At 47.7% G+C, this 17913-nt stretch overlaps 1 protein-coding gene across 1 annotated transcript in view; it reads right to left on the bottom strand.

Moving 5' to 3' along the window:
• Nucleotides 1-9500: 9500 nt before the first annotated feature.
• Nucleotides 9501-17913, bottom strand: part of LOC119445854 (protein ABHD15-like) — a 209707-nt gene continuing 201294 nt past the window's right edge. Inside the window, 3 exon segments of the mRNA XM_037710158.2 lie at nt 9501-14551; nt 16089-16163; nt 16165-16406. Coding sequence (XP_037566086.1) covers nt 14366-14551; nt 16089-16163; nt 16165-16406 — 503 coding nt within the window. The 3' untranslated portion in view covers nt 9501-14365.

Genomic DNA, 17913 nt, shown 5'->3' with positions numbered 1-17913 from the left:
ATCCTCGTGCAGAACCTTTTCCCATGAACCCGCCGTGATGGCTCAGCGGCTATAGTGTTTCGATGTACGAGGTCGCGGTATGAAATCCCGGCCAAGGTGGCCGTATTTCGAGGGGGCCGAAAATGATAAAACGCCCGTGTCCCGTGCATTGGGCCACGTTAAAGATCGCCAGGCGGTCAAAATTAATCCAGAATCCCTCACTACGGTGTGCGTCATAACCAGATCGTGTTTTTTGCATGTAAAACTTGAGAATTAAATTTTTAAAGCCGAAAGTTGTTTATGCCGGGGTCGGCGATGAACTTCCTTACGGGATGTAGCGGATGTGACGTTTGACGCTGACGAGTAAAATAAGTTTTAAGACGAAAAAAAGTGGGCATACAGCTTGCACTAGTGGTGCAAGGCTGGAGTAAACAGCGGAGCTGGTGATCGACCTAGCTTTTTCTAGGTGTTACTAGCCAATTGGCGTGTTTAGCAGCAGTGGCTTCGGCGTGATACTCCGGACTAGTTACTGATTGAATTAAGGTGGATTAGGGTGGATTAAGATGGATGAAGGTGAATTAAGGTAGATTAGGGTGCATTAAGGTGAAATGAGGTGGATTAAGGTCCATTAAGGTTCATTTAGGTGGATTAAGGTGTGTTAAAGAGGATTATATAGGGTGGATTAAGGTCGATTAAGGCGGATGAAAGACGAATAATGTAGATTAGGGTGGGTTAGGGAAGATTCAGGATGATTTGGGTGGATCAGGGAGGATTAAGGAGGATAAAGGTGGATTAAGGTGAATTACAGTAGGCTTTACAAGGCTTTCGCCTTCGCGTCTGTTAGGTGATAGCTAAGGACACCTTGGACTTTTGTTGACAGGAGTGGCGTCGCCATCTAGGAGCGTTGAAGCTAACGAGCAGGAACAGAGAGCGCTACGGTAGTCACAGCGCAGCGGAGGCTCCAACGCGGTATAGCCTGGTGTTGGCCCTTTCCGCACATTGTTTGTTTTTCACGTCGGATAAGCCTGTGGAACCTGAACGGAGTCCAGCTTCAACATGCATCAGCAGTGCTTACACGCCGCCTACTACTTCGCTTGCGATGGCAACCACTAAGAAAACTGCGCTGAGCGGTGCAGAAAGGCAACGGAGTCGACCAGTGAATCTCACTTTGGTCCGGCGAGAGACACGCCAGCGGGACGCAGAAGGCCTTCGCGCGTTCGCGGCGCACGCTGCGAAATCTGCCATTCGCTTTCCTAAAGCTGAGCGCGTCGCAACTCAACTGGCTGCCCCAAGACACTACGGAGTCGGACTAAAATGGTCGTGCCGTCGCGGAAGCGACTCGGCAGCTGGACGCCGCTTGCCAACAGGACGCCGCCCTGCAACATGGTCGCCAGCCCGCAAATCGCCTGCCTTTCACTGCAGCGGACCGTGAATTCACGACATGCAACAGCTTCTGTGAAGATACGTTTCCCTTCCGTAGTGTTCTACTAATGCCTATGAAAGAGGGATCAACCATAACGTTTTGTCATTTGTTGCGTGAATGACGCTTATCGTATAGACAAACCAGTTTTGCGGCTTTGGAAGATGTGTATTTTTGGTCGAGTACTGCAAGTACTCTACAGACATGCTCGTTAAGGGGAAGCTTTAGCTCGGGGCCAGCTCTAATTTATCCATTAAAATTGATTTAGAACGTAGAAATTCACTCATGGCACCAACGTTTGACTGATTTGAATGAAATCGACAGCACTTACGAAAGAAAGCTAAATGCTGCTGGCTCTCGAAAGCAGAACCCTGGTTTATGGCCTCATAGTTTTTACAAGAATTGCCGAAAATATATAGGCAAGTTAGAAATTGAACCACGAAGCTGAGCGGCATCGAAGCCACGCCACAAGGGTTCCTCAAGGACAGCAACCCGACGCATTAGCAGGCGCGCCACAAATACACTAAGTATGTGCCGCTTTTCAGTGAACGTCTTTCCCGCCAACGCTTTAGCGAGCTGTGCCATGAATGCACTTACTATGTGCCGCTCTTAATGAATGTTTCGCCAACTTGGGTCACTGAGTGTGCGCCACAGTGCTCTTTGTGAGGAGCCCGGTTACCGTATGACGTGTTTCTCAGCGTTCGTACGCACCGGTGCGCCTTGCATTTCGGAGGCCACACGCAGGCTTCGCGGCGGCGGCGCTAGATGACGCCCAGTGTTGTTGGGGAAGCACGAAAGAGGAGTTCCTCTGCAGCACACGCCTCATACATAACTCGTTCCGACGGTGGCAATACGTTGTGACGCTATATCGATTCAGTGCTAACTCATTACCGCCCCACAGTCATCGTGAGATGGTTTCTGCCGCAATTTTTTTTGTCATTGTAGAGCGATACATTCCCAGTGGCACATATCTGTAGTTACCCAAGTTGGCGTAAAATATGTTCATTGTATAGAGAGGCACTCACCTACTCGTAGATAGCCGCTGACCGAAGTTGGAATCAAAGAGGTTCGTTGAAAACAAGCACAGACCGAGTGACACTAACCCAGGGCTCCAAGTCGGCGTCAAGGAGTTTCTTTGAACAGCGCCACATATGTGCACATTGCCGCATATTCTGTGGCCCAAGTTGCTCCGACGATTGGTTTCGAACCCTGTTCCCTGTTCTCTCATTCGACCATGAACTGCCCCGTGACACAAGTAGACGGGAAAACGGTTAGAGGCAAACATAGATAGTGTCATCACTCATCATCACCACAGAGTCGCCGCTCCCGTTCACCCCAGCCGCGTCGCTCCCCATCTCCAGCTTACCGTCACCGCCTTCCCACGAGAAACTGACTGGGGCAGCTCTTGGAGGTGACGCTGCTCTAGGACCCCGGCCTGAAATTCCTTATTGACCCTGCCTACCTTCTGGACGCGGATGTGGATAGTGTGCCCGTTACCGCACTCATCGACACTGGAGCGCAAATTTTTATCATGAGTGCAGAGCTTCGAACGCGCCTGAAGTAAGTACTTGCTCCGACTCGAGTGCTCCAGGTCGTCCGACGGTGGAACTCCGGCTGTGGTTGGAATGTGTGCTGCACGTGTCAGTGTCGCCGGCCGCCACACATCCGTTTTGTTTACTGTGCTCGAACGCTGCCCTCGCGATGTGATCCTCGGACTCGACTTTTTGGCCGCCCATTCTGCTCTGATTGACTATTTAGCAATACGGGACTCAACCCGCTACATCCTCATAGAGAAATATGTAGCGCGCACAATCGACAAGGACACAGTGAAGGGGGACACACGAGCGCTTACTCATAACTGTTTATTTTCAGATAGATACAGAACATAAATACCCCAGCTATCTGCACTGAGCATGTGCAACAAGAGTCGTCAGTATAAACAGAAACTGTTTATACTGACGAGCAATGCGCACTTGTGAGATTTACACGCAAGCCCATGGCGAATTACAGCGTATTGATAAATGGTCAAAGAATACCACACATTCGAACTTAAAGGTTTCTAAGTGTTGTAATTGACAGAGACATGTCATGGAGCCCTCATGTACTATACATGAAGAACCGGTTAACAGGCATCTGTCACCTGTTGAAGTTCTTCACTGGAAAGACATGGAGAATGTCCACAAGTGCTATGGTGTGACTATACAATGTGCTGTTTCTCGGCTTCCCGTGGTACAGCTTGCCAGCCTTAACTAACACAAACAAAACGAGTCTGCGCACAATACAAAGTGTTCAGGCACAAACATTCCGCATTTGTCTAGGCCTGCCTCGGAGTGCATCAACAGTGACGACTATAGCAATCGCAGGAGACCACCTCGCCAAGACTCACATTGAGGTTGAAACATTGAGGACACATATCAGACATCTTACCCGGACTCCCCGCCACCACCTGGCGTCTCTACCAGCGGACAGACCACGTACTTCTTTCTGACAAAGAGTAACCCCGCATAGTGAATTATTACCAACTTGCTTTACTACTGCCGCAAGACCTTCGATTCCTGCGGGGTACCTTAGTCAGCCAAATATCAACCTGACAATACCTGGCATCCAGAAAAAAGCAGAGCCGCCATCACCAGCCCTTAAACAGCTCACTTTACTTCTCTTGTACGAGAAGTACCAAGACTCTGCCCATATATACACCGACGGATCCGTCCTGCCGAACAGCTCCACCGCGGCAGTTGTGATACCAACGAAGGTCACAACAAATAAATTCAAGACGTCTCACGTCACAACATCGACGGCAGCAGAACTCGCAGTGCTTTGTACCGCGCTCGATTTCATTAGTGATCAAGTGACACACAAATGGACGATTTTCAGCGACTCAAAGGCGGCTCTGCAGTCTCCACTATCTCCTTTACGCCGCGGACCACGCGAGCAGCTGGTCTTTGAGATTGCCGAGACAATACACAATATAACGGAGATAGGGCATGGAATAACTTTTCAGTGGCTTCCAAGTTACTGCGGAATTATCGGCAATGAACGGGCCGATCAAGCTGCCCGCACAGCTCATAAAGAAGATCACCAACAACCCATACCACTTTATAGGACTGATGCTGCACGGAAGCTCCGTGTGCTTGCTTATCAACGCACAAGGTCACAATGGAATGAGTCGTACTTCAGGCATGCTCGCTTATACTCTCTGAACCCAACACTAAGCCGTCGAGTACCATCAAGGCTTCGCCGAGGAGACGCAACCCTTTTGTGCCGATTATGGTTGGGCGTTGCGTTTACCAAAGCCTATGCGTTCCGCATAGGAACGGCCGACAGCACAGCCTGTGACCACTGCGGCAATGAAGAATCGATTGAACATATTTTGTGCGACTGCCCGCTGTACAGTGCGCAGAGACAATATCTCAGCAACGCGTTCAACCAGTTGGACGACTGGCCTCTGTCGGAAGAAAGAATTCTCCACCACAGACTGGACTTAACGTCACAGAAGAAGGCCGTGCAGGTGCTTCTGCGCTTCTTGCGAGCCACCGGCCTATCTGAACGACTGTGATTAGAACGCCCTACCGGCGTGTGCGTTTTAACGCGATAGCGTTAAGGGCCCCGTGTCGCAGAAAATGCGGCGTCGGCAACCGGCGTGCGATGTCGGCGGGCCGCGGAGAAAATCATCGCCAACACCATATATGACGTGCAGTATATGCGGGTTATATTGCCACACCATTCTACCACTAATGTTGCTCATACCTTTCTCACATTCTTGACAAAGCTATTCCTCGTGTAGTGAAGTAGAGGAAGAATAAATCGCCATATCACACTCGGAATATTTAGAGTGACAATCCATAAACAAATGTCATGAAACAAAGCACCCACAGCGCATGCCTTTTATGTTAAATATTCTCAGACTGAAATGTTAAAAGTGCGAAACAAACACGGGAACTTGAAAAAAAAAATGATGCAATTTCTTTGGCGCGGTTGCGCACTATCTCCGGAATCGGCCCACGCAAGAGGCTGCGTTTCTACCAGAAAGCTCGCCTATGTGCATAGCGTTCGCCGCCAGTGTTTGCCAGTAACCATTATGGTTGCATAAGCTGCAGTCGTCAGGAACCGTGAGAAGCAGTCAGGGATCTTTGAATGCTATCGCGTTCCACTCTTAAAAGCGAAGCTTAAGCGTCCTTGAATATTTTTTATTATGTTTGTGTTTTATTTTCTTTCTCACGCTCTCTCTTTCCTTTTTCTAACCCCTATTATACCCTATATGAGTGCAAGGTAGCAAACCGGATTCTAATATCTGGTCAACCTCCCTACTTCCCCACCATCTCTCTCTCTCTCTCTCTCCGCAATGCCGCTTCTGCGCAGAGCCGACGTCCCTCAGGCACATAGTAGGGGGTTGCAGACAGGCACCACTAAATTCTCCGAACCCTTATCACACCAGTGAGCTTTGGGAGAGAGTCTCCGACCTCGAGGGCTGATTGCGAGGGCCCAGGACGCGTCCCGAGCTCAAGGCATTCTGGAATGAGGACGCCTCTCGAAAGCTTCATTTACCTAATTAAGATGTTTATTCTCTCCCTCTCTCTCTCGTGAGCCGGTGTTGTACAACTTGACCAGCCCCTTTCCATGGACCTTCCTGATCAAGCCCCACCTCAACGTTGTACTGTGGATTTTATTCAGCTTCCACATCAAGCAGCAACCTGCATCCCTGTTTTAGCGTGTCCGTCTGTACCTGATGAAGACTATGTCCTTACTTTCGTGACTTCAGTCCTGCGTTCCCACAATGTCTCCTTCTCACACACTGTCGTTTCTGTAGCGGGCAATCAGACATGTCTTTCCATCCTAAATTTCGGACAGCGCCCTCAAGTACTTCCTCCATGCATGTCTCTTGCCACATTGTCACCGCGAGTGTCCTATTTTCAGCTTTATATTGTAGTGGACAGTGTGCTTCGCGTCCGACGAAGACGAAGACAAAGAAGAAGCTCGACATCACGTCCGGGTCACCAACTTGTGGGAACGGAAGACTAGGAACAAATAAACATTTATTCGTCGGGGCAACTAAGCTGATGTTGCGGCCATGATGTCGAGCTTCTTCTTTGTCTTCGTCTTCGTCGGACGCGAAGCACGCTGTCCACTACAATATGTTGCGCCGTCTTCAACCAGTGCTCGTTCTGCACCTTCTGCATCCGCCAAGATGATTGCGCCGGACCTCGCACCCCAACAAGCCGCAGAGCTCCGTGACCTCCTATAGTCCTACGCCGACAGTTTCGACCTCAACGATCGCTCTTCGGGTCAAACTGTGGCTGTGCAGCATCGTATAAATACCGGCAATGCGGCACCTGTTCGCCGACGCCAATACCGGGTGTCGCCCTCTGAGCGACAAGTTATGGCAGAGCGAAGTTGACAAAATGCTTGTCACAGGGTTTATTGAACACTCTTCCAACCCGCGGGCTTCCTCTGTTCCCGTCAAAAAGAAAGGTAATAGTTGGCGATTATGCATGGACCAACGTCATCTAAACAAGGTCCCCAAGAAAGATGTCTACCCACTTCCACGCATTGACGATGCTCTGGATTGCCTCCATGGTTCCACTTATTTTTCTTCAATGGACCTTCGCTCCGGACATTGGCAAATTGCCGTGGATGAAATGTAGTATGAGAAGACCGCATTCGTCGCCGTCAGATGACATCATCGTATTCTCTCTAACTTTTGCGACCCATCTTGAACGACTTTCAGCTGTTCTTTCTGTTTTTTCGCACCGCTCAACTTGCCGAAGTGCCACTTCGGTCACGGCCAAATAACCATGCTCAGACATCTGGTCGATTCGTCTGGCATTCGCCCCGACCTGGCTTAAGTTCATGCAGTGCAGAATTTCCCCTTAGCAACCTCTCCCGAAGATGTTCGAAGCTTTATTGGCTTCTACTCTTACTTCCGTCGGTTTGTGACCTCCTCAAGAAAGACGTTCCTTTCTTCTGGGGCTCTGAACAAGCGACTTCTGTCTCGCACCTCATCACGCTACTCAACGCTTCCTGCTCTCGCCCATTTGTACGCCTCCGCTCCGACAGACATTCGCACTGACGCCAGTGGCTACGGTATTGGCGCAATTTTAGCCTAACGCCAATGTGGCCACAATCACGTTATCGCCTACGCCAGCCGCCTCCTCTCTCAATGCGAGCACAATTACTCGATGACCATGCGGGATTGTCACGCCCTCATTTGGGCAGTGGGCACGTTCGGACCCTATATACAGTGTGCTTCAGCGAACACTTACAACAATTTTTAAAGGTTGCCTGTGGCAGATAGCACATTTCTAGTTATGAGCTGATCTACTCGAAGAGGCGGACATTTTTTGCACAACAAAATTGAAATGCATAGTGACTAATGAAGACACATTCACTAATTAAGTTTTTAAGTAAATACCTTATGGCCCGCCCATGTTGATGTTTACAAATTCTAGCCGTGGAGTTCGCAAGGCGGGTTGACTCGGAACGAATTCTCTGGATGACACCAGTGTCGAGATATTAATTCCCGAACTTTGCGGAGAAATGCATTGGCGTTCCAGTTACATTCTTAACAAAACGTGGTTTTGTGCATCGAAGCACGAAACTAACTGACATTGGTGACGTTCTGTTCATCAGTTAGCCCGTTTCACGCCAACTTCTGCTTCTGGGTATGTGCCACTCTTCAATGACAATCAGATCATTTAAATTTCTCCAGTGCTGGACGGAATCGAACCCGAGTCGTGTGTATTCCGATAATTTTGTCTAAATATATATTCACGCACATGCCAACTTCACTGCAGTGGCGTTAGGTGGCGCAGCGTGTCCATAGGGTATTTGCGTGTTTTCTCAAAAGGAAAGGCAGGACATTAGGCAAAATAATAACAAGAGCTTTGTGGCGCAACCCACCACCCCGTTTCAAAGGGGACGCTCATAGCATCTATCCATCCATTCGTCCATCGAAGTGCGAGAGAGGAATTCGGAAGCATACACTCCTCATATGCATGACGCGTTTCGGTGGTGTCGATACAGTGCTTAATTCTATGCTAATCGCATTAACGTCGACGTTGATTTTTAGATGGGTTCTGTCGGAATTTTTCGTTAACATTACTATTGTTTTGAATCATGTTGTTATACATCTTAACTATAGGTTGATGCTTACGGTGCGACGTGGGGTCACGGCGGAGGCCGTGTAAAGTAATCTAGAATTTTTTTCAGCCACCGCATAGGATTTTAATGGTTGGCAGCACTGCCCTACGCAGAACTCTCCTCTAACTCCCGTCACGGCAACTATGTTGAACCTAATAGACCTTCAATGTCTTGTTCACCTGTGCGTTTCAATTAGGTGCCAATCAGGGGGCCATTACGTCCGCTCTCAGCAGATTCATTCATGCGTCCGGAAGGTTGCACTGCAGGAATTGATTGATTTTGACGTCTCAAAGCAGAAATTGGGCTTTGGGAGACGCCGTATGTAGTCGCGGGCTCCGGGTTAATATTGGCCATCTCGGGTTTGTTAGCATGCACTTAAATCTAATTACAGGACGTGCTTTTTTACCCCCACCCCCCTCTCCCCGGCCCTCAAAATGTGATCACTTTGACCGGGAAGCGAACCAGCGACCTTGTGCTCAGCAACAGGACGCCATAGCCGCTGAATTATCGCATTGAGTGCGCTGCTTTGGGTACCAATCATGCTGCACTCTTCTCGTGTATTCTAAATCACAATCTATGCTTATGGGGTCTCCTAACGTTTCCCCCTTTTATTTGTTTGTTTGTTTGTATGCATGTTTTTGTCTTGTTCTTCTTCCATGCGTGAGGACGTCCCCTCCTTTTGGTGTCGCCATTCCTCCTCCTCGTGGCTACATTTTGTGGCCAAAACAACAACAACAACAAAAACAACAATTGTGGTGCCCGCTGGGACAGCCTGCTTCTGCCGCAATGAAGGAGTTCAGAGACGGAGGAATTGCTGAGGCCTGGTAAATGTTCTTTCTAAATATATTTATTCATACTAGACGTCACGTTATGTTTTGCTGTTTCTGCTTATGGGCGAAGAGTGGACGCGAAAGGAACAAATGGCACGACTATCTGCAGATGACACAAACACACTGATCAACAGTGTGATTTGTGAAACATTTATTACAACAAGAAACAACGCATTCATACGGCCATTTAAATATTTATCACGCTTGGCAATCAACGACAACAATGGCAAAAACGACTGTACACACAACCACACGGCACAGTAATGTATTTCAACAGCCTGAAAGAAGCAAAAAAAAAAAAAAAAAAAAAAAAACGTGCACAGTAATTGTGTTCCTTTCTAGCTCCATGTTTTAAGCGAAGTTGTCCATAAAAACAACAACAGGGTACACTGTATCTATAACTCTCAGCACTTCACGTAGGCGTTAGTAGTGCATTCCTAATTATTTCGTTACACACCAGAGATATATTTCGGTGACAGTATATGAGCACTCGCCTCGTCACCCATAACATTAACCACCTTGTGAAAGATGTTTGCGTGACAACAGGTGCAATTACGCTCATGAATTTCGAACAGAGGCTGGTCTGAAAAGAAACAGAATTACTGCTCCCGGCTGCAGTACACAGCATACGTGTCCTTGCACGACCGTACGATATAACGGTATGGTGTTAATAGTTGAGTCGCATTATCTGGCTATAGATAGCAGTTTCTACCGCTCACTGAACAACGTCCTTCTCTAATTCAATAAACCATGTAGAAACCACGTAGGCTATCTGAATTGTCGGCCTGCAACTTTGATCTCGTTCCACTTCTGGCCGCTTTCTGGCCACTTTCTGACCTGGTTGTGTCCAAGCCTACGTCAGCAGAATTGGACAACCAGGCTCCTAATGCACTCAAATACATCGAAGGCTCGAACGGGTCGCAAAATCGTTAAACTGATTGCAGATCTTGGTTTCTCGTGTGAACGTAAGATTCAATAAAGCCCCGTTTCCCGAAAGACGTTATGAGAATGACGCTGCTATAAAGAGCGTGCGTAAAACTGACCGAGTTGCAACAGTGTCTAGGCAATTTAAACTTTCATTCTTTTGGCATCTACAGTGACCTTACATAGGACACAGTCGGCTTGCTTGATGCGATCTAAACAACTGCGCAGTGTGAAATGTCACTGCGACGGTGCAGTTCTTATGTACAGGTTTGCTTGTGATATGTATACGGGTAACTCGGAAGTCTAATAGTGATACCAGGTCGAGAAGTCCGTTCAAGAGATCGTCCTAATGAATTGGACGGCGTCAAAATACCCATATTTCTTTCCACGAGGCATCGCGAGAGCCACGGTTTGGCATTTCTCAGACTTTTGCTCTGAATCTAAGTTCATAGCTTGTGTGCACCGCAGCTAAGGGTCTTAGAGCCACTGTATGCGTAATAACCGTAGCACCGCCGCATCGGCACTCGCTTGTAAAACGTGTGTTTTCGTGCCCATGGAATGATATTTCGAGCAGGTAAACGATAATGCTAGCTTGTACGGGTTAGGGGACATTTAACTCGGAGCTGGTCCTTGGCTCTTCTCTCTAATTGATGCGAACAGCTATCACGCTGAGTAAAGTTGGCTGATTCTGGAGAAAGTGTAATTAAAGTTGGTGACTTGGTGGGCCAAACCCGATAACGGTGCACGATAAGGGTCACAGACAGTTTTAATGTGGTTTGTAACGCGGACAAATCATGGGGGCAGCGAAACCTCTCAGCAGCCCAGTTGCCTCATAGCATTAGCCGATAGAGATAACCAATTTGCACTTTCCAGCACCTATAGAGGGCGCGGCGGTATAGAGGTGGCGGGTATAGAGGTGATGGAGGGGTCTAGGAAGCACGCGCGTCGCGAGAAGCCGCCGGCTTACGAGTTTTTATTGAAGCACAGCAAATTCATTGGCCTTTCCAAAGACACGCAAATTTGTTTTCTTCGAACGTGGGGCTGCGTTTAACGCCAGTCAAGTTAACTCTAGTCAGTTTAGTGGTGCTAAGAAGATACGCGCGATATGATCGGCTGTGCGTGCTGTCTCGATCGTCAATGTGTGCGATAGTGCTTTCGCGTGTGATACGGCGACCTTGCGAATGGGTAACACCAAAGTGTCACTAGTTTTTGACATTTTTCGGGCTGAATTGCATAACTATGTCGAAATAGCATTGCTCTTTAGCCGAATTAAGCAATATTTGGACTCTTTATGAACAGACTGTCCCAATTAAGCCTAAAAAAGAGAGAAGTAGAAGCACTCAACGCGGTGCAACATCCCCAGAAGTCTTGAAGTGCTCATGGCCCACAACCATTTCATCGCTCACATTCTTCCCAATCTGCCGCTCTAGCGGCCACAACTTAACGCACGGAAAATTTTGCCGGCTTATCTTCAACAATATTCCACGACACTTAAAGTGTGACACAATGAAAACGCGAATACTTCGCATGTTTATTGAAGAGAATTTCGGTTTACAGGAGGGATTTTCAGTTGTATCTTGTATGGCTGCTACGAGCTCAGCTTGAAATGCAAACGAAGCATTGCAAGCTAGCAGCGTTTATGGAATGTACATGTCACGCGTCCAGGGATTTTGGCTGTCAGAACCAATAAACGTTGAAAAAAAAAACAATAAGTCAATGCTACATTGAGTGTCAATGCTTGATGGAAGCACTGGCTCTGCCAGACCACGTCGTTTGATTGTTTTCGTTGTTGTTTCTTGTTATCTACACAGATGACAGCGTCATTCGACTGTTTTTTTTTTCACAAAGATATAGGAAGACGGTTTTGACGAACAGTTTGATAAGGTGTTGTACTCCAAACTACTTCTTAAGCTACGTGTACTAAAAAATAAAAGTATGATGATTTGCAGTTCGATCCAGTCGTACTCTAGGAACATCTAGGAATCAATATATAATTTTTAAGCAAGCCTCTTCATATCTTCTTTCTATTGTGTCAGGCGTAACTCAAGGTTCCGTGTTGGGCCCGTTGTTCCTACTATACCTCATAAATGACATTGCTCACAGAGGCAATGTTAAAATGGCACTTTATGCGGACGACTGTGTATTATATTCTGCTTTAACTCGACTGACGGTCAGCTTCGACTGAACAGTGAACTTCATCAGCTCATCATCAGAAGTAGTGCGACACATGGCAAATGTCGGTAAACTTTAGGAAAATAGTTGTCATGTCTGTAACAAATAGAACGCGAGTCAACTTATTTGACTATACGCAATGGAAGGAAATGCATTACCTCGCGTCGAGCATTACATATGGAACGATCACATAAACCAAATCACTAACCTAGCAATGGCTAAACTACATTACTTGAAACGTTCCCTTAGAAATCCTTTATGAGAAACAAAGTTTACAGCATACAAGGCTTTATCTCACCCATTCTTTAATTAATACGCTAATATTGTTAGGGATCCCTTTACTCAGTGTTAATAGTAATAAGTTAGAATGAGTTCAAAATAAAACGGTGATATTTATTTTTAATCGCTACGGCAGGGTAACGATTTTGGGATTGGTGACAAAAACTGGTTTAAAGCACAACTCGGAGAAGAATAAAATTGCACGATTACGCTTTATGTTTAAAATTATTGATGGGCACTTCAAGAATACCACATCTAAGTATGCGCAATTTTCAACAGATTATGCTACTAGAGGGCGACACAGTCTTTCAGTATTTCCATTTCAGCGGAAAGAAATATGTGTTTAAGTATTATTTCTTTGCGCTAACGATAGTGGAGTGGAATGACTTAGATTCACACGCAGTTGAAACAGAAGTCCTAGAAAGTTCCAAACTCCCTAGGATGAAGTGAGCAACTGTTTCATTGATCACATTTTAAACAAAGCGTAAGATTTCATCGCGAAGAAGGAAAATACTACCGCGCGCGCCACCTAAAAGCGCCATACATAATTCGGTCCTGTCGGAACTCTCGTACGATCAAGAAAATAGTTGAGATTTCATTCGAACGCATCGAAAACTATTTGCTGTTACGTTACTGGTGAACCATGCCCCTATATTTCCAACAGTGCTTATCCGCGTGCTTCATTCCGTTAAGCACGAGAACGTAAGTCACTGAAGCGCACAGGACAAAAGAAGCAGGTATAGCTTTCCTCTTATATCTATATTTTGAGCGCTAACATTCTTTTGCAGTATTCAGAAACATGAGCTCAAATTAACGAGACAGGCGAGGTTTTTGACATCAAAACAGTAAGTAGTGGAAGAAAATAGCAATTCTTGCGTCGCGTAACTTAAAGCGCGTCCCATTAAAACGCACAAAGCTACATGAACCGTCGAAATTGTGATCGAGGGGCTATAGAAGTGTCAGAGAGAAACACCAATGCGTGAAACGTTAGATCCCGTTGCTTTCCTTCTATTTTCATTTCCTCTATTCTCCCCTCCTGAAAAAGTAGGCAGGTGTTCTGCCCCTCTCGGTGAGAGTTGTCAGCTTGCTCCCTCCCTATTTCCTTGGTGTCCTTGTGTGTATATGCGTGCATATCGAATAATAATAATAATGACGGCACGATTCAACAAGAAAGTCTCATAGCTGTGCTGGTGCGTTAATGCGGGTGCTAACTGCTCCAGCCTTGTCACTGTACCATAGCTCGAAATACACTTTCTGACAGCGTCAGCTCCAAAAAATATCGTACAATACATTGCGGTGTCTCGGTTATGGGCACCGACAGATTGTGGGCCTTCACAACTGTCTCACGAAATTAATGAAGCTCTGGGACTTAATGACAGGCGACACTTTGTGAAGACATCCACATGAACCTCCAAATAGCCTTCACCACCGGGTTCCACAGGGGGCTGCCACCGAAATCCTTGAGATTCTCAAACGAAGTTTCCTGGAAATTCGCGTCCGAGTCCAGAAACGCTTGCACTGCACTCATCGTCGGTATCATAGCCGTTCGGTGAAGCGAAATGTCCTGGCCACAAGGTCGATCGGATGCACGCGGGGGGCGATCACGTAGTACTTCCGACAGGGTTCATCGGGTGGCGCACTTGCGTAGCCGTCCGTCACGGCTTGTGAAGTCCAAGGTGGCCGCGATGAAGTCCAGTGCTACACCGTCCGCCCAAGACCGGGGTGCCGTTGGCGAGGACGAGCCAAGGCCCGCCACGAAACCGCCGTGGCCACCGTGCTCGGTGAGCAGCAGCAGCAGTTGTGGGTCGATCTGCAGAGAGCACGGTAAAACTTGGTAAGTGGCCCCCTGCTGCAGTAGACTGAAATACGCGGGTGGCTATAGTTAGAAGCAACACCAGATGATTTCTGCGCAGGATTTGAGTGCTCGAGGTTCATACGAGAACGTGACAGTGCCACCAAATCTCTCAGTTGCGAACCACTGCGAAGACAGGTAACAACTTAGGCTTTATTGCGGCATATACTGTGCACTTTGTGTGTAGAGATGTGCCCTGGCTTGAGACAGAAATACATTTAGGTTTCTTCTATTATGTCTACACCTAAACACAATGCTTACACGTTAATTTTTAAGCGTTACAACGAAGATGTCACGCATCCGAAGAAGGCATATTATTGTGCCGGCATTTGCCTTATATTCTCAAACTTAAGTGTCTTCGAACATTGCATGTGTGCAAGGGACAGATATGATGCGCGGCTCGGAAGCGCTGTAATGTGCAAACGCTGGGACTGCGCGGTTTGAATAAGCTTGTTGAACTTGCTGGCCAATATGAAAGGAAAATAGCTCATCATCATTATCATCCTTCCAATAAGTTTACTGCAGAGGGGAAAGGCCATATCCCATTACTTTCTTTCCGTAATACTTTGAGGCGTGAACACCGCCAGCATTCTCCCGTGAATATTTCCTTCCTCTTCTTTCTGGGGTTTTACGTGCCAAAACCAGTTCTCATTATGAGGCACGCCGTAGTGGAGGGCTTCGGATTAATTTTGACCACCTGGGGTTCTTTAACGTGCGCTACAACGCAAGCACACGGGTGTTTTTGCATTTCGCCTCCATCGAAATGCGGCCGCCGCGGCCGGGATTCGATCCCGCGATCTCGTGCTCAGCAGCGCAACGCCTTAGCTGATTGAACCACCGCGGCGGGTGAATATTTCCTCATCGATACAATAACTTTCTGACAGCAGCGACAGCACTCTCATTTTCTTGGTGCCCATTAATTTACGCTATATTGGCGGCTGGTGAAACTAGCAAACAAGCAAATGAATGTATGCAGAACCAACCCCGGTTACTATATCCAAGAATCCATTTAACATGCTTTGGGAGGCGGTTATTTCCGGCACTATGTTGCGCTATGTGTTATGGGTGGCACTCCCCTTACCACCGCACGTTACCCGTACACGGGAGCCAACCGGCACTTCGAGCACCCCTTCTTAAATGACCAGTTAGGAACCCCGTGCACCGTGTGCGACCAGAGGTGCAGCGTCTCAGACGACGTCGTCCGAACGACAGCGTGCCAAAATGCTAGCTCTGACGCGGGAACAATACTAGAACGCTGCCCTTATACCAGCGGTACCACCGCATGGCGGCGGCGCACCACCGATAGTATCGGTACCACTGCGTGGCTTTTACCACGGTGTTAAACTGCACTATCTTCGGGATCGGCCCCTGAAAACGGTTGGACAGTCACAAGATAATCCCCGGTGAGTTTCCAAAGAAGGCTAAGCGCTTTAAAACAGGACGGTCTCTCCAGCGATCCTCACCAAGGGGCCACAGTACTCCCCGACAGTCTCACCTGGAAGATGTCCATAGGCAGCGCCCATTCTGGCACCGCGGGATCATCCGCGCTGGAGACGCACAGCAGCGGCGTAGGCAATGTCGTCGGCGTCGCGCAAGGGCGCGTTCCGCTCCCAGTACTGGGAGGCGCTATTGGCGCCGCACGCGGGCCACAGCACCTTCTGTTCCACGTCCTGCCAGCTGGTCGACGACAGGGCCCCTTCCACGTCCACAGCCGTCGCCGCCCCGGACGTCGAGTTCGACGAGTAGCCGGTCCGGCAGAGAACCCCGCCGTGCTCCGCCACAATGCGCTGCAGCGCCCGACGGCGGAGTACGCCTGCAAGGACGGAAGGGAAGCCCGGGGGTTTATTCTGTAAGAGTCTACCTAGTGGACTGTCCATTTCGACTGTCGCCGATTGGCTCCAGCTGCACGACCGACAAGGAGTCTGGCTGGCTCCTTCTCGCTTGTGCAACTGGAGCCGATCGACGACAACAGAAATGGACAGTCCACTAAGTGGACTCTTACAGAATACCCCCCGGGTCAACAGAGCTCAGCGAATAATGCCAGTGCAGCAGAAACGGTAGCGCTGTTGACAACAACCACAAACCAAGTTGAAGGACGCGAGCAGTTTATTCGAACACGGTCGGTGCTCGAGCGCAGCAGCAATCAGGACGCGATTCGAAATTTGTTATAGAGCGAATATTATAGCTTCCGTTCCGCTCATTCCCCCGTTTTGGTGGTAGTCGGACTTTCGCCACTGATACAAAGGCGACGATGAGCGTGCTTTCGCGCGACCGAGTTGCAGGGCACGTTCGTCGTCGAGCAACATCAGCAAGTATACCAGTTTAAAGATTCTTCGACGCGAACGTAGTTAACATGAACGTATGAGATATAGATATGACATTTACAAAAGTAAAATATATATTTCGTCAAATTTCAATAAACAGCTACGGCTGTTACGGAGGTTGCGAAAAAAGGCAATTGGCGACATTGCGGAGGAATACATAGAATAGACACACCTTCAGACCCCATCCTGGACAATTAACAAAGTTATTCTCTCTCTCTCTCTCCGCAAAAAAAAAAAAAAAAAACTTGGAGGATGTTTGAACTTCGCCTTTAAGAGTGGAACGCGATAGCATTCAAAGATCCCTGACTGCTTCTCACGCTTCCCGGCAACTGCAGCTTATGTAACGCTATGCACGAAGGCGAGTTTTCGGGTAGAAACGCGGCGTCTTGCGTGGGCCGAACCGGGTGGTTGTGCACATCCATGCCAGAATAATTACATCATTTTCAGATTTGTGTTATTGTTCCGCACTTTTAATATTTCAGTCTGACAAGATTTGACATTAAACGCATGCGCTGTCCGTGTTTTGCTTCGTGACGTTTGTTTGTGCGCTGTAATTCTCAAAATTCCTAAGAATAACTTTGTCAAGAATGTAAAACAAGATCATGAGAAACTTTAGTAATAGAATGGTGCAGCAATATAACACGCATATACCGCATGTCATTTAGCAAGGCATGGCATATACATACAGTATACCTAAATATATACGGAAATTCTCGCTCACGTACAACGACGCCGACGCCGACACCGGATTTCCTGCGACACGGGCCCTTAACGCTTTCGCATTAAAATGTTATGCCTCATTCCTTTTTATTATACATATTATAGTCGGTGAGAGCCTAAAAATTACGAACAAGCGTTCCCCACAAAAACGCAGTGTACCTCTCCTTTACCTCTGAAAGAGCCGAGCCAGCAGGAGTCCACTCAAATTTATACACAAATACAAGCAATAATGTTCGTTGATTTTCCAAACGCCAAGCGGATTTTTTCAAAGATCAT

Source organism: Dermacentor silvarum, chromosome 3 (assembly GCF_013339745.2).
Source record: "Dermacentor silvarum isolate Dsil-2018 chromosome 3, BIME_Dsil_1.4, whole genome shotgun sequence".
NCBI classification, from domain to species: Eukaryota; Metazoa; Arthropoda; class Arachnida; order Ixodida; family Ixodidae; genus Dermacentor; species Dermacentor silvarum.
This window is presented reverse-complemented; position numbering and strand designations above follow the sequence as displayed.